Here is a 17,310-nt window from a genome sequence, read left to right as displayed (position 1 = left end):
ATCAGCATGCATCTGAAGGGGAATTTAGAGGCTTTTCCGCTCGGACCGTCTCTGATGGGTTGTTCATCATCGTCATTATGCAGATTACAGTGTGACCGTGAACGCAGTATCGGAGCCCCCCCCTCCCTCCTACTTTTTCTTTTACCTCTGCCGTGAAATGTGACCATTCCACAAAAGCAGACCAAAAACACTTGTGTGTTTTGCTCCCTCAAGTAGACAAGCGCTGATCAGTTATGGGCAAATTGTCTCAAGAATATGGAATTAAGAAGTCTGGATTTGAAAGTCAAGCTTTTTTTTTTTTTCTCCAGCATCGACCTTGACAAAAAAAAAAAAAAAAAAAAAAAAATCAAATGTTTTATGCATCGGAGAAGTCAAAATATGGCGGGGGTGGTGGAGGGATCTTTATCCATAGAAAGCAAGTTAGTATTTTCTTATCCAGCGTTTTTAATTTTAAGACGTTTTTGGGAAACGCTGATGATTCAACATGATGACTTGCCAGAATGTGTGTGTTCACTTCTGTCTTGGATGCGGGGAGGACGGCTGACAGCCGAAAGCTCGCCTCTGCACCCCGCTCCCGGCTGACCGAAAAAAGAGGAAACACCATGAGGTTTAAATGCCAGGGAGAGCCTTTCACTAGTCCATGCTTCCCTGAAAGACAAAACGTAAACAGTAGAACAACAATAACAACTACACGGTCGATTTGAAGCCTTAAAAGTCGAGCGCCGAACAAAATTAGACGAATACCAAAGAGAATCCGCCTCCAGCTTTCAGTCTTCAGGTAATTCCAAATTATTATTTCATTTTCTTTTTTTTTTCGACCTAGTCTGATGCTTCTCGCACGTGAAGGTGATTTGAAAGCGGCGCTGCAAGTCCAGATAAGGATGCATAAATCACAAATTAATTACTTCGCTGCAAAGGGGCAAAGAGTGCATTCAGCATCCTGTTTAACAGGAAGCTTGTTGGCAGGCTGATGTTCTTTGATATAGACACGGCTCTTAAAACCTGAAATGTCAGTCAAATGTTAAGAAATTAAATATATTTGGTTGATGCATGCATATAATACGACCTGTAAGATCATAAATCAAATTTAAAAGTGTTCACATTTTATAAAGTGACTGAATTCCAGTATTAGTTTTGATAGTGCAGGGAAAAAAAAAAAGTATTTATAATGCAAACAATTATTTTAAGATTAAAAAAAAAAAAATCTCGGATCATCATTTCATTTTCACTGAAAACCCTCTATAAGCTGATCATAAATGATGCAGTGGAAATGGAGACAATAAAATAAATTATTTGCTTTTTGTCTGACCTTTGTATAATAACATGTGGTCAGGAAGTCTGCAGTTTATTTGAAATGGTATTTTATCAACACCAGATGATTGAGTGAATACCTAAACTAAATCTTATTTGTAAAACTTGAGGTTTTTTGAATAAGATTTAAAGTGAATCATTGTGAATAAAAGCTGCTACTGATAATGTTCAGCGAAAATAGAGATTGATACATGTGCGGCACATATACAGTTCAATTGTATTGATTATCCGATAATTCAGGACCGTGGAAATAGAATCGCTCGAATTTTCAACATGATTTTGAACCGCATCAGCAATTGCACTATTTCCAAATGCATACGCATCATGTGACCTTTTCTTCCTAAACCGCCTTTCGTCGGCTTTTTCGGGGTGCTAATTTTTTTTTTGATAATGTACCCTAAAGTCCCTGGTTTTGGCCTCTTGCTGTGTGTTAGTGCGATCTTCAATGAGCACAATGATTGTTAAAGTTCCTCATTGGGCACTTCCCCGTTTTTTGTCACCTGATATTATTTACAATATCTATATAAGAAGAAAAAAAAAACAGAAGAACTTCTCTAATCTCACAGACTATCACGGGAATATTGTCTTCAGGGTTGCGTGCACAGAGTTAAGGAGGAGGGGGGAAAAGTGTGGGGTGAACACAGGAAGGAAAAAGAAGGTAGGACGTGTGTAAAAGCCTCATGGGACAATGAGTCACACTCAAGATGACTTTGCATGTTTTTTTTTTTTTTTGTTTTTTTTAAGCGCGTAGTAAAAAACCAAAACGTACTCAAACACCTTTCTTGCAAAAGCAACCGATCTTGCAAAAGCGCCGAGCAGATCTGGGGTCGGGGGGGGGGCCTTCAAAATCGCACAAAGAAGCGCCGATGCTGATTGCAACTTTAATCCGAGACAAATGCGGCAAAAAGGTGAATTTCTCAGGTGGTGTGAAAATGTGTGTTGTGTGCAACCGCAAAGGTGAACGGAGTGCAAAGTTTAAGATGTGGCGAGCCTGCTGGCCGTGTGCAGTGGTCTTTTATTGCCAAATGGCATTCCCAAGAGTTTTGCAATTTCAGATCACTCGTGTGTTAGTCACTGCTAGTCATGGCACACGTCGTCTTGTACATTGTCATCGTTATGATACGCATGTGTACCCACTCGCCCACGCACACACACACACACACACACACACACACACGTGCACGTGCTCTTTCTCTCTTCTGTCCTTTTCGAAATGTTTTGAGGGGCTTCGAGATGAAGTTTAAGGAGAGAGACAGTCTGAACAATCTCTTGTGTTTGAGGGTGTATGATTAGCACCTACAGCACCATCTTGTGGTTCACCTTGGAATGACAGCTTGAAAAAAAAAGCTACTCATTTTAACCTTCACATCCACCAGGATCAACAGGATACATTTGTAAGTATAAGAATTATATACATTGGATTTATATAGCCCTTTTTGGATCGCTTAATAATGATTAACAATGTAACAGATCAAGAGAAAAAAAATGTAGAAATATGAAATATTTGAATATATATGTATATATATATATACATATATACATATACACACACACACGCACATATATACATGTATAATATTTTTAAAGATGAAATTAAGTATTTATTACATAATATTACGAGGACATTTACTTATTTCTTCCACCACTTTTATTGTTTTGATTTAATTTTTTTTTTTTTTGTTTCTTTGAAATACGCATTTATGTTAATGTTTGTATGCTTTCCTCAAGTGTCACGTAAGGGGGCCTTAAATGAAATGTATTATCATTATAATTATTTTCAGAAACATTGGGAACTTTAACCTTGAGCAAAGTTCTTAAATTGTGATTTTCTAAGTTTCTATGTGTGTTTCTGGTCCCTTTAGTCCTTTTAGTTTTGAACCACCACTAAACCCATTATTAGTCAGCTATGAAATCATTGTAATTTTAGTCATTTGTGGCTACGTTTGACCACCCCGGGGGGGTGGTGGTGGTGGTAGTGGGCTGGGAGAGGGTGTGTGTATGAAGGGGGCGGGCAGAAAGTGCGTAATGTGCGGGAAGAGTGTAAACATTGTCTGCACTGAAGGATGACTTCAAAGTGAGATGCTGTAACCTCCTCTCAGCGGCGGCGCCCACCCTTGACCGATGAAAAGCGAAAGTGAATGTTCATCCACGGTCTGCAGCCTCTTCCTGAAACCCAGCTTTGAAGTCGCAAAATGGATCTGATTGATTTGTGAAGTAGACGCTGAAGGAATCTTTTTGTAGCCCTCGTCTCGACGGGAGCTTGTTTTTTTTTTTTTTTTTCCGACACGCACTCGCCGTCAACGATGGTTCCACGTTAAGGCCGTCTGGTTTCCCACAACGTTTAGGGAGCAGGTCCCTTTATCAGATTCCGTTATTATAAACATCATCCATTTTAACTACTTTTAACGTATTCGCGCCAGATTATGAAAAAGCCTCTAGTGAAACCATTTCCAGGAGAAGATAGCTCTGAGCAGCAGGACCTCTGGGTGTGACCTCTGGGAAGGGTGAGGGAAGACCAGGTGTGAAGCATACAAGTCCTGCAAAAGAGTGTCCCTTGAGGTCAACCAGAAACAGGACTGCACTTTCACTGGTGAACGTTTAGAGCCGAATTGGATATTTGGCGTTGCTTGTTGGTCAAAACAAACCTCCACAGGGACGTTCTTCATGTTGGTTTAGTTTAATGAAGACAAAATGTATCGGAGTCTGGCTTGGCGCGATGCCCCCCCCCCCCCCCCCACCTTAACCACCAACATGGGATTCACCGTAACCGGCCAGGTGGTTTCTCGTAATCCTGCCGACAGACTTCATCATTCTGAGCCACAATGGGAATAAAAGCAGTCCAATTGTGTGATTAAAATACCTGATCTTGTTTGAGTCGCGGACCCGAAGTAAAAAGTTGTAATTGTCGTGTTACACAGTATTACTGTGATGAAAACACGTCTGTGTGCAAACGTTGGAAAAGGTTGGACTCGGCTGCGTTGACACGGTACTGACCCCTTTACTTTTGAGTGTGACTTTGATTTAAGCATAACATACACGTGTTTAACCAATTTGTCAGGTTTCTCGTCGTGTGTGTAAAGCTCCTTTATGCCACATTGCCTCGGTTTAAGTTGCTGCAGACAAGCTTCTGCTCTGAGGAGTCCACAATGTTTGCGCTGCTGATCAGAATTCTCTTTAGGGCCGTCTTATAAGATTACTCGCTATAATATCATTAATAGCTGCAATGTTTATTATTGGCAGAAAGGAACTTTAATGTTATTTGCGAGTTTTTCCTTGATCATCTGTACTTAAAAATATCAATTTTAATGCAATTATTGCAAAACAAAGGACAGAGGAAGAGTTGAGGACGACAATTTAGTATTCATTCCACATGTATGCACATGCACTGTAACGTTCAACGCGCACATATAAGTAACTTTACTTTGTAATGCTAATGTCAATGCTAAAACCAAATTATTGAGCACATTGGAATAAACCACATTTGCATAAAGCACAATTTAAATTCATACACAAACTCTCAACTCTCCTGGAAGTTGTTCAAAAACAAAATGCATATATTGTAAATGTCTGACTTTCAACTCTCAAGGTTCATGAATTGCTCCGTGACAAAATAACCCTAATGCGATGATGTAACGGCGTGTGTGTCGGAGTGCACGTTGTTATGTACGAGCACCGTGCAGCGGGAGAGCGTCGCAGACACAAACCACATACAAAAGCAGTTCCATCTGCAGACCCCAAACAGCCGTGAGCTGCAAATGCGTTCGTAGGTCACCATGGTAATGAATACAAACCAGTTTTTTTCCTGTATTTCTCGAACACGATCACTTATAATGCAATAATAGTAAAGGAAGGGATGAGATTTTCGGAATATCCACGGTTACATATTTAGTTAGGTGTGAATGCCTATACATCTCCATAGGGCACATGAATGAAAGAGTGAGGGGTTGCATGTCTTTATATGAAATGTGAATGAGCAAGTCAGTGGTTGTACGTCTCTATGTCAAAGTGCTAGAAAAAGAAAAAAAAAAAACATCCGTTGCCCAGTTAGGGATGGGTGTTTGTAGAAAAAAAGTCGACTGAATAGAGGTTTGAAAAAATATCCGCACACAAAAATGCTCCAAAAATAAAGATGATTAAGTCTACACATAGACTTACACATTTCTGGTAAGCATCTGTGGAAGAGCCTATGTTTGCTCGAATCATTATGCAAGAATACTTTTCTTTTTTGTACTATATGTGGAATAAATTATCATTATTTTTGGAGCATTTTGTGGTATGCAGTTTTGATTCTACATATAGACTTAACTTACTATCTAAGGAAGAGGCTATATTTGCTCGAAACATTATACGAGAATAATTTTTTTGTACCATATGTGGAATAAATTATAATACTTACATATTGAATTAACTTACCAGTGTTTTTGTTTTGTTAATTTTGTTAAGTTTTTTTGTTTTCAGTCTCATTACGTTTTTTTGTAGTATATGTGGAATAAATTATCTTTATTTTCTGAGTATTTTTTCGTGTGCGGATATTTTCAAATTCTACATATAGATATAGACTTAATGATCTGAGGAAAGGCCTTAGTTTGCTTGAAATGTTATGCGAGATAACGTTTTTGTCAAAAAATCTGCAAACCAAAAAATGCTCCAAAAATTTTTGGAGCATTTTATGGAATGCATATTTTTTGATTCCACATATAGACTTACTTACATATAGACTTAACTTAGTATCTAAGGATGAGGCTATATTTGCTTGAAACATTATACGAGAATAATTTTTTTGTACCATATGTGGAATAAATTATAATACTTACATATTGAATTAACTTACCAGTGTTTTTGTTTGTTTGTTTTTTTTTTGTTCAGTTTCGTTACGTTTTTTTGTACTATATGTGGAATAAATTATCTTTATTTTCGGAGTATTTTTTCGTGTGTGGTGCGGATTTTTTTCAAATTCTACAAATAGACTTACTTACGAATAGACTTAATGATCTGAGGAAGAGCACAAGTTTGCTTGAAATGTTATGTGAGATAACATTTTTTGAACTATATGTGAAATAAATTATCTTTACTTTTGGAGCATTTTTTGGTATGCAGATTTTTTGATTCTACATATAGACTTAACTTGTCAGAAATATTTATTTCTGGTAAGCATCTGAGGAAGAGCCTATGTTTGCTTGAAATGCTTGTGGCCCTGAGTGTAAGAGCGATATGGACAATGGATAATGGCATGAATATTTCGAGTCAGAAGATGCAACGCTGCAGCGCGAAAGCTTAGCTTGAGCTCAATACGTCCCTCCGTCGGCCGCTCACCGTATATCCTCCCGAACAGGCGGGCTAAAAGACAGAGCGAGGAACTTTACCTTCATGGCGGGGGCAATGGACCTGTGAGAAGGGGGCGCATTTAAAAAAAGACTTTGCTGATGGAGATAGAGGCTGGATCTCCTGTGTGCCTAAGCTCTTCATCGTTATCTCGGCTCACTGACTCATGTCTTGGACACATGGGAATAAAACTCCAGCGGTGTCCTTGTTCTCCGGGCGATGGGATGCCGAGAGGGACAATAAGAGAGAATTGGCAGTGAAAAAGGCAAATAAATAGCCGCCTCGGTGCGTGACAGCACAGCAACAAAGGCGGCCGTGGATGAGAGGGAGAGGAGGGGAGATACAGACGCCTTGATGGAAATAAATGGCGGAGCCCAGAGGAAGGCAAGGGTTGACCGGACTGGAGGTGATGATGAGTGGAGAGCTCTACAAAGTCGTACATCTATGGAAGAGGTTTTAATGAGTCAAACAGCGGTGTGTGTGTGTGTGCGCGCGCGCACGTGGGTGTGTGTCGTTCGTAACAAAGACACTCAGAAAGTCCTCAACAATGATACTCTAAACTTCCTGCCTCCATGTGGGTGGTTGGAGATTTGTGAAGGTGAAGAAAGGAATCGCGTGTGTGATGGAGAGTAACATATTCCCTTAACAAAGCAATTAATGTGAGATTTAAACAAAAAAAAAAAAAGGATAATGCTAAAGCGCCGTCTTACTGATATCACGGTGAGTGAAGACCGAATCCTCCATGTGAAGTGGAGCACTGATGCCTCATGTCTTGCAGCGACCCCCGAGGCTCTCAGCAACTATGGACTCTATAAACAGAACAGCAGGAGGCTTCCAGGTTTACTGTCAGTACTCAGTTGGGTGAAACAACACTGCAAACAGACTCAGGCGTCGGGGGGGGGGGGTTGTTGAACCGCCACCAGATCAAAAGACAGCGCTGATCATGTTAATTGGGCGCGGCGGGTTCAGGACGTCGCTGTCGCACCGCTAACAGAGTTACGCGGCTGTTTAGGAGGCAATCGGCGGCGGCCCACGTCGTGAGGTGAACACCTGAGGACCCCACGGCCGGATCTGTGGCCAATTTTAAATTGCGGCGATCACGTGTGGAGCATTTTCAGAATATACTTTTGCATAGTACACCTATAAATACTTTTTCTCACCTATGCATGCAAGGTGTCTCTCCATTGATATTTGGTGTAATTGACAGGGTGAGTAAAAATCAGTTACTGTGCAGCAATACCACTTTGCTCATTATCTATTCCTGTATATTGGTAAATATGAGACTTTTTTTTACAATATACATTACACTTTCTATTTATTTATTTATTTATTTATTTATTTCTTTATTTTATTTTATTTTATTTTATTATTCTTCTTATTTATTTATTTTTTTCATTTTTTTGTGTATTTTTAGCTTGTCTTGTCCTTGTATGTCTTAGTGCTGCTGCAAAGCAATTTCCCAAGCATGGGATCATTAAAATACATCTCATCTCAAAAAGTGCACGACATGAAGATTTTCCCAAATTTGAAAACATAATTAATGTTCACAGGTTTTTTTTTTTTAATTTAGTTTTGTAGCTCATTTTACCATCTTAATTATATCAACGGCTACATTTCTGCATCTTCTCAGGTGAGACTTGGCATTTCAAATTTGCCAATTTTTCTTCTCGGAATGATAATAAATGATGGAGAGCGACACGTACTGTAGTGTCTGTAGAGGATGAACATTTCTCTACTCTCACAGTATCGTGCAGAATGCTAAGTATGAAACAGCCTCTATTTGCAATAGATACTTAGTGGTGGAGTACAGGCTTTGGGTAAATATATCTGTATTTCTCTCAGGAATGTAAGCATGCATTCAGAAACATGGCCTCAGAAACATGGTTGGATATTATTTGCGATCACCCGTTGGGCTTCACATTGAAATTCATGAAGTCATGACAGTGTTGACATTAATTTATTATTGGAATCTTGAAAACATCACGTCCAAAAGCCCTTTTTGATAGCGCAGATCGTGGCTAATATAACCGCCTGACCGTTAAGACAAAATGTTACACTTATCGTAAAAAAAAAACAAAAACAAAATTCATTAGAACCGTATTGAATTTTGCACTGGGATTAAATGTACAGTATTTTTTGGCCCAACTTCCCACTGTATGATTGAAAAATGCTGCAGAGGAAAGAGAGTGACAAATATCTGCCTGAATGACGTTCCCACATCCAGAAAATACGCTTCGTGTGTCGAGCCAGAGAATTGTCATTTAACAGAGATGCCTTGCTCATCGGCTAACAGAGAGGCTTACAGACCACGGACAAAGACTCGGGCCAAACGCGCACAAACAAACCTGTTGTTCTAGATGACGGTTCCTGAAGGAATGCAGCTAGGTGGACAAAACCCTTTCTCTACGTTTACAAAAATGTCCACGCCGTCCACACATTTCTGCACGGTGCCCCCGAATTGCAGGGGAGGATTGAGCTGCGGAGGTATTATGCAATTTGGGTGAGAAAATGGAGGCAATTAAACACAGTTTGCACCATATTTGGACAGCTGAGCAGCTATACGCCCTGGCAATTAATCTCCCACCCAAGGAAAGAGACCGGTGCATAAATGAGACCCCAAGATATTTTAATTACACATATTACTCCACTTCCTGACCCAACTCCTCTCTGTCCTTAATCTGTTTCGCATTGTAGCGATTGCACAATCTTCTATTTTGCATGTATTCCCCATTAGCTCTCCGGTGGCGGTGACGACTAATTTGCACACAGACACTGTCATTTAGACGCGAAGCACCGCGGCTCCGTGCCCTGCGCTCTCGGCTCCCCCTCGGGAACCGGTTTTACCCCTCGGCTCTGCGCTCCTCCATAGTTCACGCACTTTGTATCACGGCTGAAACATGCGGTCTGAGTTCTTCAAATGACCTTTCCGTTTCGTGCGCAGCAAAGACGACGTCAGACCAAACTCGCGGCAACGGCTAGCCCTGGTCCACAGGCTAAAATCAATATCTATTTTTCAATTTTTTTTTTTGTACCGGGTCCGGTAACTGTATTCGGCTCCGCTCGGCTAAATGATCTTATTAAACATTCATCCATTCATTTCAAATGGACTTCTGGCAGTGAGTTTTTCCACTCAAATTGGCTTTTGATTACACATCAACTGATTCCGATGAAATCACGGCCTCGACGGGGATCTGATACGGGTCATGCCGGTTGTCATTATTTGGGTCACGCTAATAATCGAGTTGGTGCATGTATTCGCTCCATGTTGGAAATACATAACTTTAAATTGAATTAAACTCTGCACAAATCAAATGAGGGAACAAGATACTATTGTCACTGGATTAAATGGATTTAAGGTAATCCTCTGGAAAGAATATAATTTGCAAACGTTAAAATAGCTTGAAGGAAACTTTGGCTGCCAGAAATTTAATTTGGAAATCTGACTGCAGACAGCAAGGCTCCCGGGCTGAGGGTTAATAAATCATGGCGTCGCTAATGCTGTGTCAATATAGTTACTGTTCATCTCTATTGATGTTAAATATGTAAAGCATGTCAGTTGAATGCATAGACGGCTCTGGAGAGCTCAAGTAATTGAGTTAAACAATTGCTTCATTTGCAGACTAACTTGTGTTTCTTTTGTTTCAGATCCGCATTTTTGGGTTTGTCAGAAATGTTCCAATACTCTTTCGGGCCGGACCGGCGAGGGATGAGTCGGGAAGATGAAAAACCGCGCTTGTGGGAGCCCGGACCCTTTCCAAACAGCTGGCCTCGGTTCTACAGCCGGTGGCCCAGAAGCACCACCCACCGCTCGCGTTCCCAGTCTCAGTGTCCCTACGGCGGCGCCTACGCCGCAGTGCAACCTCCCATTTGGTGCCGACCCCAAAACACATGGAAGGTGGGTACGGAGACGGCGGTCAAATATAACAGTGCTATTCTAACTTTTTCGCGGGAAGTGCGATGAATTTAAGCTTGTTGGGCCTCTTTACGGCGCGGCGTGATGACAAACCTCCCGGATTTGCAACCAAAGCGGTGCAGATCCATTTATTCATCATTCCCATGGTAGCTTCTGCTGCCAATATGCTGAGCAGGAAAAGGTTGGCTAAAAAAAGTGTTGAGAAAAATGACAAAATAGCCTGATTTGCATCAGCAAAAAAAAAAAAAAAAGGGGGAATAAATCTCTGACAGACACCTTCTTAAAGACGGCGGGCAGCCAAGCTGTCTAAAAAGTAGGTTTTCCATTTAAACAAGTAACATATAATATTTGGAAGGGGGGGAGAGGGTTGTAAAGGTAAGTTCCAAAAGTTTTTTTTTTTTTTTTCCCAATGCTTCAATTTACCAAGATAATAACTTCATGCCATTATACATTTTTCACACGGCTTTAAATATTAAGGGAAACCAGTGTCTCTAAATGCCAAGATAATGTTCTCACTGATAACAACACAATTTCTCAAGTTGTTAATATTCTTGCTCCTTGAGCTATTGTGGCCGCTTTTGCCATTCATTATTCTCTTTCGGATTCACGTGCATGCATTAGTACGTGCGCACGCTTCCCCCGTGCTCTTTATGTTACTCATATGACCTCCGGTCGGTCACCTTATCAAAAGATGCACCATTTATTGGACTTTTTCAGAAAAACACGTCCTACCCCTCCGTCACCGCAGGTATGTAATTGTCGCATGCGTTATCGCGGATTTCTAACAATGCGACAACCATAAATATGAACACATCCAGGCTGTAAACCCAGCAGGTCTCCTTTAGTGCTCCACCAACTCCCTGTAATTAAACAACATCAATGACGTACTGCTGTCTGTGCACGGCTCCTGTTTAGAGGCCTTTGTAAAAGGTCAGTAAAATACTACTACATTTAAAACGAATGATGCGGTTGTATAAATGCTTGTTGATTGAAATCGATGAAATATATTTAAGTAACCAGATCTTTCGAAAGCGATCCCTGTGTGTATGTGTGTGTGTGTGTGTGTGTGTGTGTGTGTGTGTGCATGGAAGAATCGTCTGCTGCTGATGAACGCAGGAATGATGGTGACTGTGTGGCCGTTGTTGACACACCTCGGTGAGCATTTGAATGAACCCTGTGTTTTTGGGGTCATTTCTCAGGAATTCTGTTTCGGGGGCGGGGGCGGAGGGGGGGGGGGGGGGGGGGGGGGATTTTTAGCATCATTGTCCAGACAACTTAAAAACCCCACACAATGTGCTGACAGATCACTGAGCCATAACTGGCTACTGCAATTACTGTATCTCAATGGATGTATGCACAAGATGTGGAGTTATGGGGTATTGTGTTTATGTGTATGTGTATGTGTATGTGTATGTGTGTGTGTGTGTGTGTGTGTGTGTGTGTGTGTGCATTTTCACGAGGTTACACAAAGATTGCAGTCCTCTTTTGGGATATAAACATTTTGATCTATTTTCTTGCTTTGCTTTGATGCAAAAAGCGGGGCTGAATTTTAGATGCCCGCGCGTTGCGGTTGCTACGGTGAAGTGGGATAAATGACTCCCAGACTGACTGCGGTTGTGTGGTGGGAATTTCTCGAAGGGAGATATGAATCAGACTTTTAAAAGAAGCAGGAATGGAAAACATCCTTGCGTTAGGTGGATAACCAATAGACTTCAAAGCATTGTCTCAGTGTGTTTTCCCTCTTCGGCGGGAGGCCTTTCAATTGTTAAAGCGGGCTCTGGTGTTTGCCGTGTTTGTGTTCATGTGCAAATGCAAGTGAGGTTTGTTTGCAGGTACCTGCCTGGAGGTGCCAGCTCCCCCTCGCAGCACGCGTGGGGGTAGAGTCAGGCCACGGAGGTTAAAAGGGTAGAGTCCTACTCCTTCTAGAACGGGAAATCGCCAAGAGGTAGAGACAGGTATCGCCTGTACGTCATCAAAAATCATCCCGCTTTGAGTGTTTTTAAAATAGTTGTTGTTTAAATGTTAGATTTAAATGCTACAAAAAGGGTTCCTTTATCTGATAAAACACAATATTGCGGGTGATGGAGCCAAATCCTCGCTGTCACTGTGCAAGAGGCAGGGTTCGCCCAGGACCGGTCGATCACATACAGACGCGCAAGCGTTCACACATCCGAACAATCAAGGATCTCCAATAAACCCTCCTGCATGGAGGAAACTGGCAGAAAACAGGCAGACGCGGGGCGACTCCACACGGAAAGGCCTCCCCGCGTCAGAAAATAACCGGGGACCTTCTTGCTTTGAGGCCATAAACTGTTATTTTTCAGAACTCTCCATTGCAGTGTCTTGAATGGCACCTGTTAGCTAGTTTCCCTCTCCGAGCGATCATGAACGTTTATATTTAGATCACGTTTTACCATCAGCTCATCTGAACCTCTGCTGAAATGCTGACGGTAGATTTCGGAGCACCTCAGGAATGATGTACTCCTGTCTCCCAGATGTGTATCCCATTTGGGTAGAAAAATTGCGCGGCATCGTGCAAGAAGCGCATTCCATAATTCCTTGTGGCATTTTTTGGAACCCGCTCCTCGGTACAGCTCACGGCAGCCCAGTGTTTGTTTCTCTAATATCCATGGCAGAGCGTGTGAGTCACGGCGGGAATAAACACACGCATTTAGCGTGTTGTCAGGAGATGAATGGAGCGATGAGAACATTTCCCACGATGTCAAGCGGCCAACTTTAACACGCCACGGTAACGCAATGGTGTGCGGTGAGCTGCAAAAAGGTACACTTCAGACATAGATACTCTTAGATGACCATTAATAATCGGGGAATATCCCACAGAGGCAGGATATCTCAAATATTAGTGTTAAAGACCAGACGTGCGAGAGGATAAACTGGAAAGAAGCGATGGCGTGTTGACAGGAAATGGAAGGAATAGTTTGGAATGCGTGAGACGGAGCGAGCCGAGAAAGAGGAAGGCGTCCGGGCAGCGAGAGGACCCTCGCGGGCCGGCGGCCCTGATCGGTCTGGACCACCCATCTGGATTGGCCGGGAGCCGGAGCCGGCTGGACTGCTCTTTGCCCGCTAGCCCGGCATGAATGGGAGGGGGGGAGGGCGGATGAACAGGGGTACAGTGTCGTGACTGGGATGGATGCAAAAAAAAAATATCCCGGTCGCATTGAATATGCTGAGAAACGCACCGTTTGTCCGCGTCCGGCGAGGATTAGGGGTTAGAACTGGGGTCCCCAAACTTTTTCCTGCGAGGGTCAAATAACTTTTCCCTTCTCTGACGGAGGCCGGTTTGTAGCAAAAAGTGTGACAAGCGCACAGGTATCTAAACGTAAACGTTTATTATTTTCCAAGAAAGCCACAAATAACCAAAAAATTAACCCTTTCTGGGATCTTGACATGAAAAAAAAAAAATCAGAAAATAAATAATAACATTATAAATTAAATAAATAACACTATTTATGAAATAAATAATAACCAAATAACACTTTTCAAGTTTTTCACAGAAAATAAGACGAAGGAAGATTAACTTTCTTGTAAACACAACTATTTGCAGCTCTTTCAAATCAAATTCACTGTGAAAACCAGAAAGCAAGCGGGCGAGGAAACCAAAACTGATAAATTTCACTACCAGTATGGTTGGAATACAATGTCACGTTTTATGCATGTGAAAGTCACGATTACAAGGCCGAAATGAAAAAAAAAAAAAATCAAAATGCATCTCAGGTATTGTTCATGGCCCGGGCAAAATGTGGAGCCGGGCTGTAGTTCGGGGACCATCGGGTTAGAATGTGGAGTTTTGCTGACGACGACGATATCGTCAATAGAATACGCGTCTTGGAAATGAACGCGCACAAAGAGATTACACAGACCGAGGAATCTAAATAACTTCGACTCCCGTCCATCAGGTTGCATTCATTCGACATAAAAAGAAATGTCCATTATCGCAGCTTATAAAATCTAATGCTACTCAAAGGGGAGTTGGGAATAAGATTAAAGCATATATAAAAATACACGTTATTAAATTATACATAACAGTTTTGGGACTTTTTTCCTACTGCGATTCTCCGGCTTTGACCCTCGAACATTTTACGTACAGCGCATACTGTAAAGTGAATTAACAAATTAAATGAAACCTTGGACCTTAAATTGTGTTTGCTGTGTGACCTGAGACAATTACCCCTGGAGGCACAACGGTCCCGCTGTTCCCCGGCCCACCTCTATAAAAAGATAACCGTATAAGTAATGTACCGCAATTAGGGAGCTAACGAGAAGACTTTTTTTTTTTTTTAAGTTGCTGGCACGAAACCGTCACACATGTAAAGGAAACACTGTTTTGTTTTGTTTTGTTTTTTTTAACAGCTCTTTACGATATCCCATTAGTTTCGTACGTTGGATATCCGACCGCCTATAAAACAGTCGAGGTTATCCAAGATATCGTGTCGCAGGACGATATCGGGCTAGTTGAAAATAAAAGAAGTCGACTTCGGCGCGCAACAAATGTGTTTACTTGCACCTGGCAAAAAGCGTTCAGGTGCATTAGAGGTTTTAAATTTTGAAGAATGCAACGGTCTTGTGGTTTCAGAAAAGCCCTTTCACTGCTGCTATCTTACACCGGCTGTGGCTTGATTTTTTTTTTTTTTTTTCTTTTTTTTTTTTGAACACATCCCCACCCCTGGAGTCCACCCCTGACCCTTCCTGAGACATGCGTTTCTTCAGAACGCCAGAGATCAAGCCATTAGACGGCCCGGGTAATTGACACACGGGGACAAAAACACAGGCCGCTTCTGGATAAAACATAGCGTAATCCCTCAAGGTGAAGCCGAGGGGTGGCGGCGGCGGCGGCGGCGGCGGTGGTCGGGGGGTTTTCAAGGCCACCAAGACAGCCATTCACGGTGTCCAGAGATGTGGAGAGACCTCCGGGCAAGACATTGTGAGGTGTTGGTATGAGACCTGGAATGACACCTCCGGGAAGAATGGCGATTAGAAATGTAGAGGACAAGAACAAAACTTTCAAGCCCCACTGGCCGTCCGCTAAGACGTATATAATAGCATGGATTAAATATGGCCGCCGGTGTTCTTAGTGTAAGACCAGATATGAAATAAGGAGCTTATTTGTGTCCCCGTTCCTTCCCCGTTCTAATGATGTTAGCTCTGTAAAACTAGCCGTAAACATCTCTGAAAGATCGACGCGGAGAAGCATCGGATCTCTGCAGAGTGTTGCAGAGATCGTGCTGGCAAGATAATAGATTCTGGCTGGTTTGTGTCTGGGGGAGAGAGCGGCACATAGTGAGAGAATACGAGCTACGTTTCAAAAACTGAAGGTGAATATTATTCACCTATCTTCTGTTGTTTATGGCACAAGCAAATTAGAGATTAGTCCAGAAATCATCGTGTTTGGTGACAAAGACCAAGATGGAATACAAACATCATCCATCAGGAGCTAGTCCTGGATCATATATAACAAAGAGGCTTCAAAAAGATTTACGATATCTTTTCTTTATGACGGAAAGGAACACAGAGAGAGATTTTCCACCAGAGGATCTTGTCGAGGGCCTCTCCCTGCCCTCTAATTGCATGTTCCAAACTTAAATCAGAGAGCTGATTGGCCCCCGTGTCCATATTAGATTGACTTGACCTGATTTAGCTCAGCAGGGTAAATTACGCATTGACTGAGCGAGCTGGAGGATAATTTGTGCATTTGTAAACAGAGTCAATGGCGGTGCACGGCGGGGATGACACGGAGCACCAGATCAGCCATCTGGGATCGAGTCCAAATTTCAACGGCCGTATGAAATAATGGAAATATTGTCAGCAAAGTGATATTCTTCGCGTTCCTCTCCTTGGCTTGTTGAGGTTCCTTCTGATCACCGACCCAAGTGTCTTAACATGGTACACACCTTGCGCCGATGGCTGCGGACACATTTTTGTGTTTCTTATAGACTTTGTATTTACTGCCGAATAATATAAATCAAGACGGAGTTCCAATTGAACGTTCCTGTGTTATTACACAATTAAGTTTGTGGTGCAAACTTGTAGTTTCCCAAACGCCTTCTTTCACCCCCGGCCCGACACCGGTGAAGCCATCGGAGCCAGGCGTCGGACCGTTCGACCTCGGGCAGCACCAGGGCCCCAACCGCCTTGATAGGATGAATGCAATGGATGGAGCAGGTGTCTGCAAAAATTCCATTCCTATTTAAACCTCCAGGACCATACCAACAACCTAATCCTATTAGGTCTAATTGAGTGAAGTCGACAGTCTTTTTCAGTTAAACCATGTTCACACACTAATAGGATTCAAAAGGGGGCAAAGAGGCACGACGCGTAGTAGAGTGGAAGTTTCGAGTGTGTGACTCGGGGAGTGGACGCTGTATCAAGGGGAGATTGTGCGGGAGCGGAGGCCTTCCTGCTGCGACCGGGGTCTGTGTTTAAGGGCGAGGATGCAAGAGGAACTTGCGCCAATTAAGGCAAAATACTGCATCGCCTCACGTCGCGTCGCCTCATAGACACACAACCGAGACGGTCAGCTGCCTTATGAGTTTAAAACGTGCGTGTGATGTGAGGAAACGTCTGTTTCTTCCAGCAGATGGCAGCGGTCCGTATTTACCGCCGAAGACGAAACGAAACAAAAACACATGCCGACTAATGAATATGTGTGATTGCGAAATGTGTTGCAAACACTCCCAAACGGGTGATTTGGTCACACTTCAACAGATTCCCCGGTGGTTGATACCGGCTGACGGCAAACCCTCAGG

At 42.4% G+C, this 17,310-nt stretch overlaps 1 protein-coding gene and 1 long non-coding RNA gene across 3 annotated transcripts in view; one reads left to right on the top strand and one right to left on the bottom strand.

The window, feature by feature from the left end:
• LOC147234244 (uncharacterized) overlaps positions 1–17,310 on the bottom strand; it is a 116,497-nt gene that overhangs the window by 7,019 nt on the left and 92,168 nt on the right. Inside the window, exon 2 of the long non-coding RNA XR_015106175.1 lies at positions 7,344–7,442. This is a non-coding gene — a long non-coding RNA (uncharacterized LOC147234244). The remainder of the gene's footprint in view (positions 1–7,343; positions 7,443–17,310) is intronic.
• tfec (transcription factor EC) overlaps positions 673–17,310 on the top strand; it is a 47,005-nt gene continuing 30,367 nt past the window's right edge. For both annotated transcript variants that reach the window (XM_086147089.1, XM_086147088.1), the window contains exons 1-2: positions 673–778; positions 10,279–10,528. In XM_086147089.1, coding sequence (XP_086003215.1) covers positions 10,304–10,528 — 225 coding nt within the window. In that variant the 5' untranslated portion in view covers positions 673–778; positions 10,279–10,303. The remainder of the gene's footprint in view (positions 779–10,278; positions 10,529–17,310) is intronic.

Source organism: Fistularia commersonii, chromosome 5, assembly GCF_037954325.1.
Source record: "Fistularia commersonii isolate RoL2024-O1a breed Wild chromosome 5, RoL_Fcom_v1.0, whole genome shotgun sequence".
Taxonomy (NCBI): Eukaryota; Metazoa; Chordata; class Actinopteri; order Syngnathiformes; family Fistulariidae; genus Fistularia; species Fistularia commersonii.
Note: the sequence above shows the minus strand (reverse complement) of the source record. Positions and strands in the feature narration are given on the sequence as shown.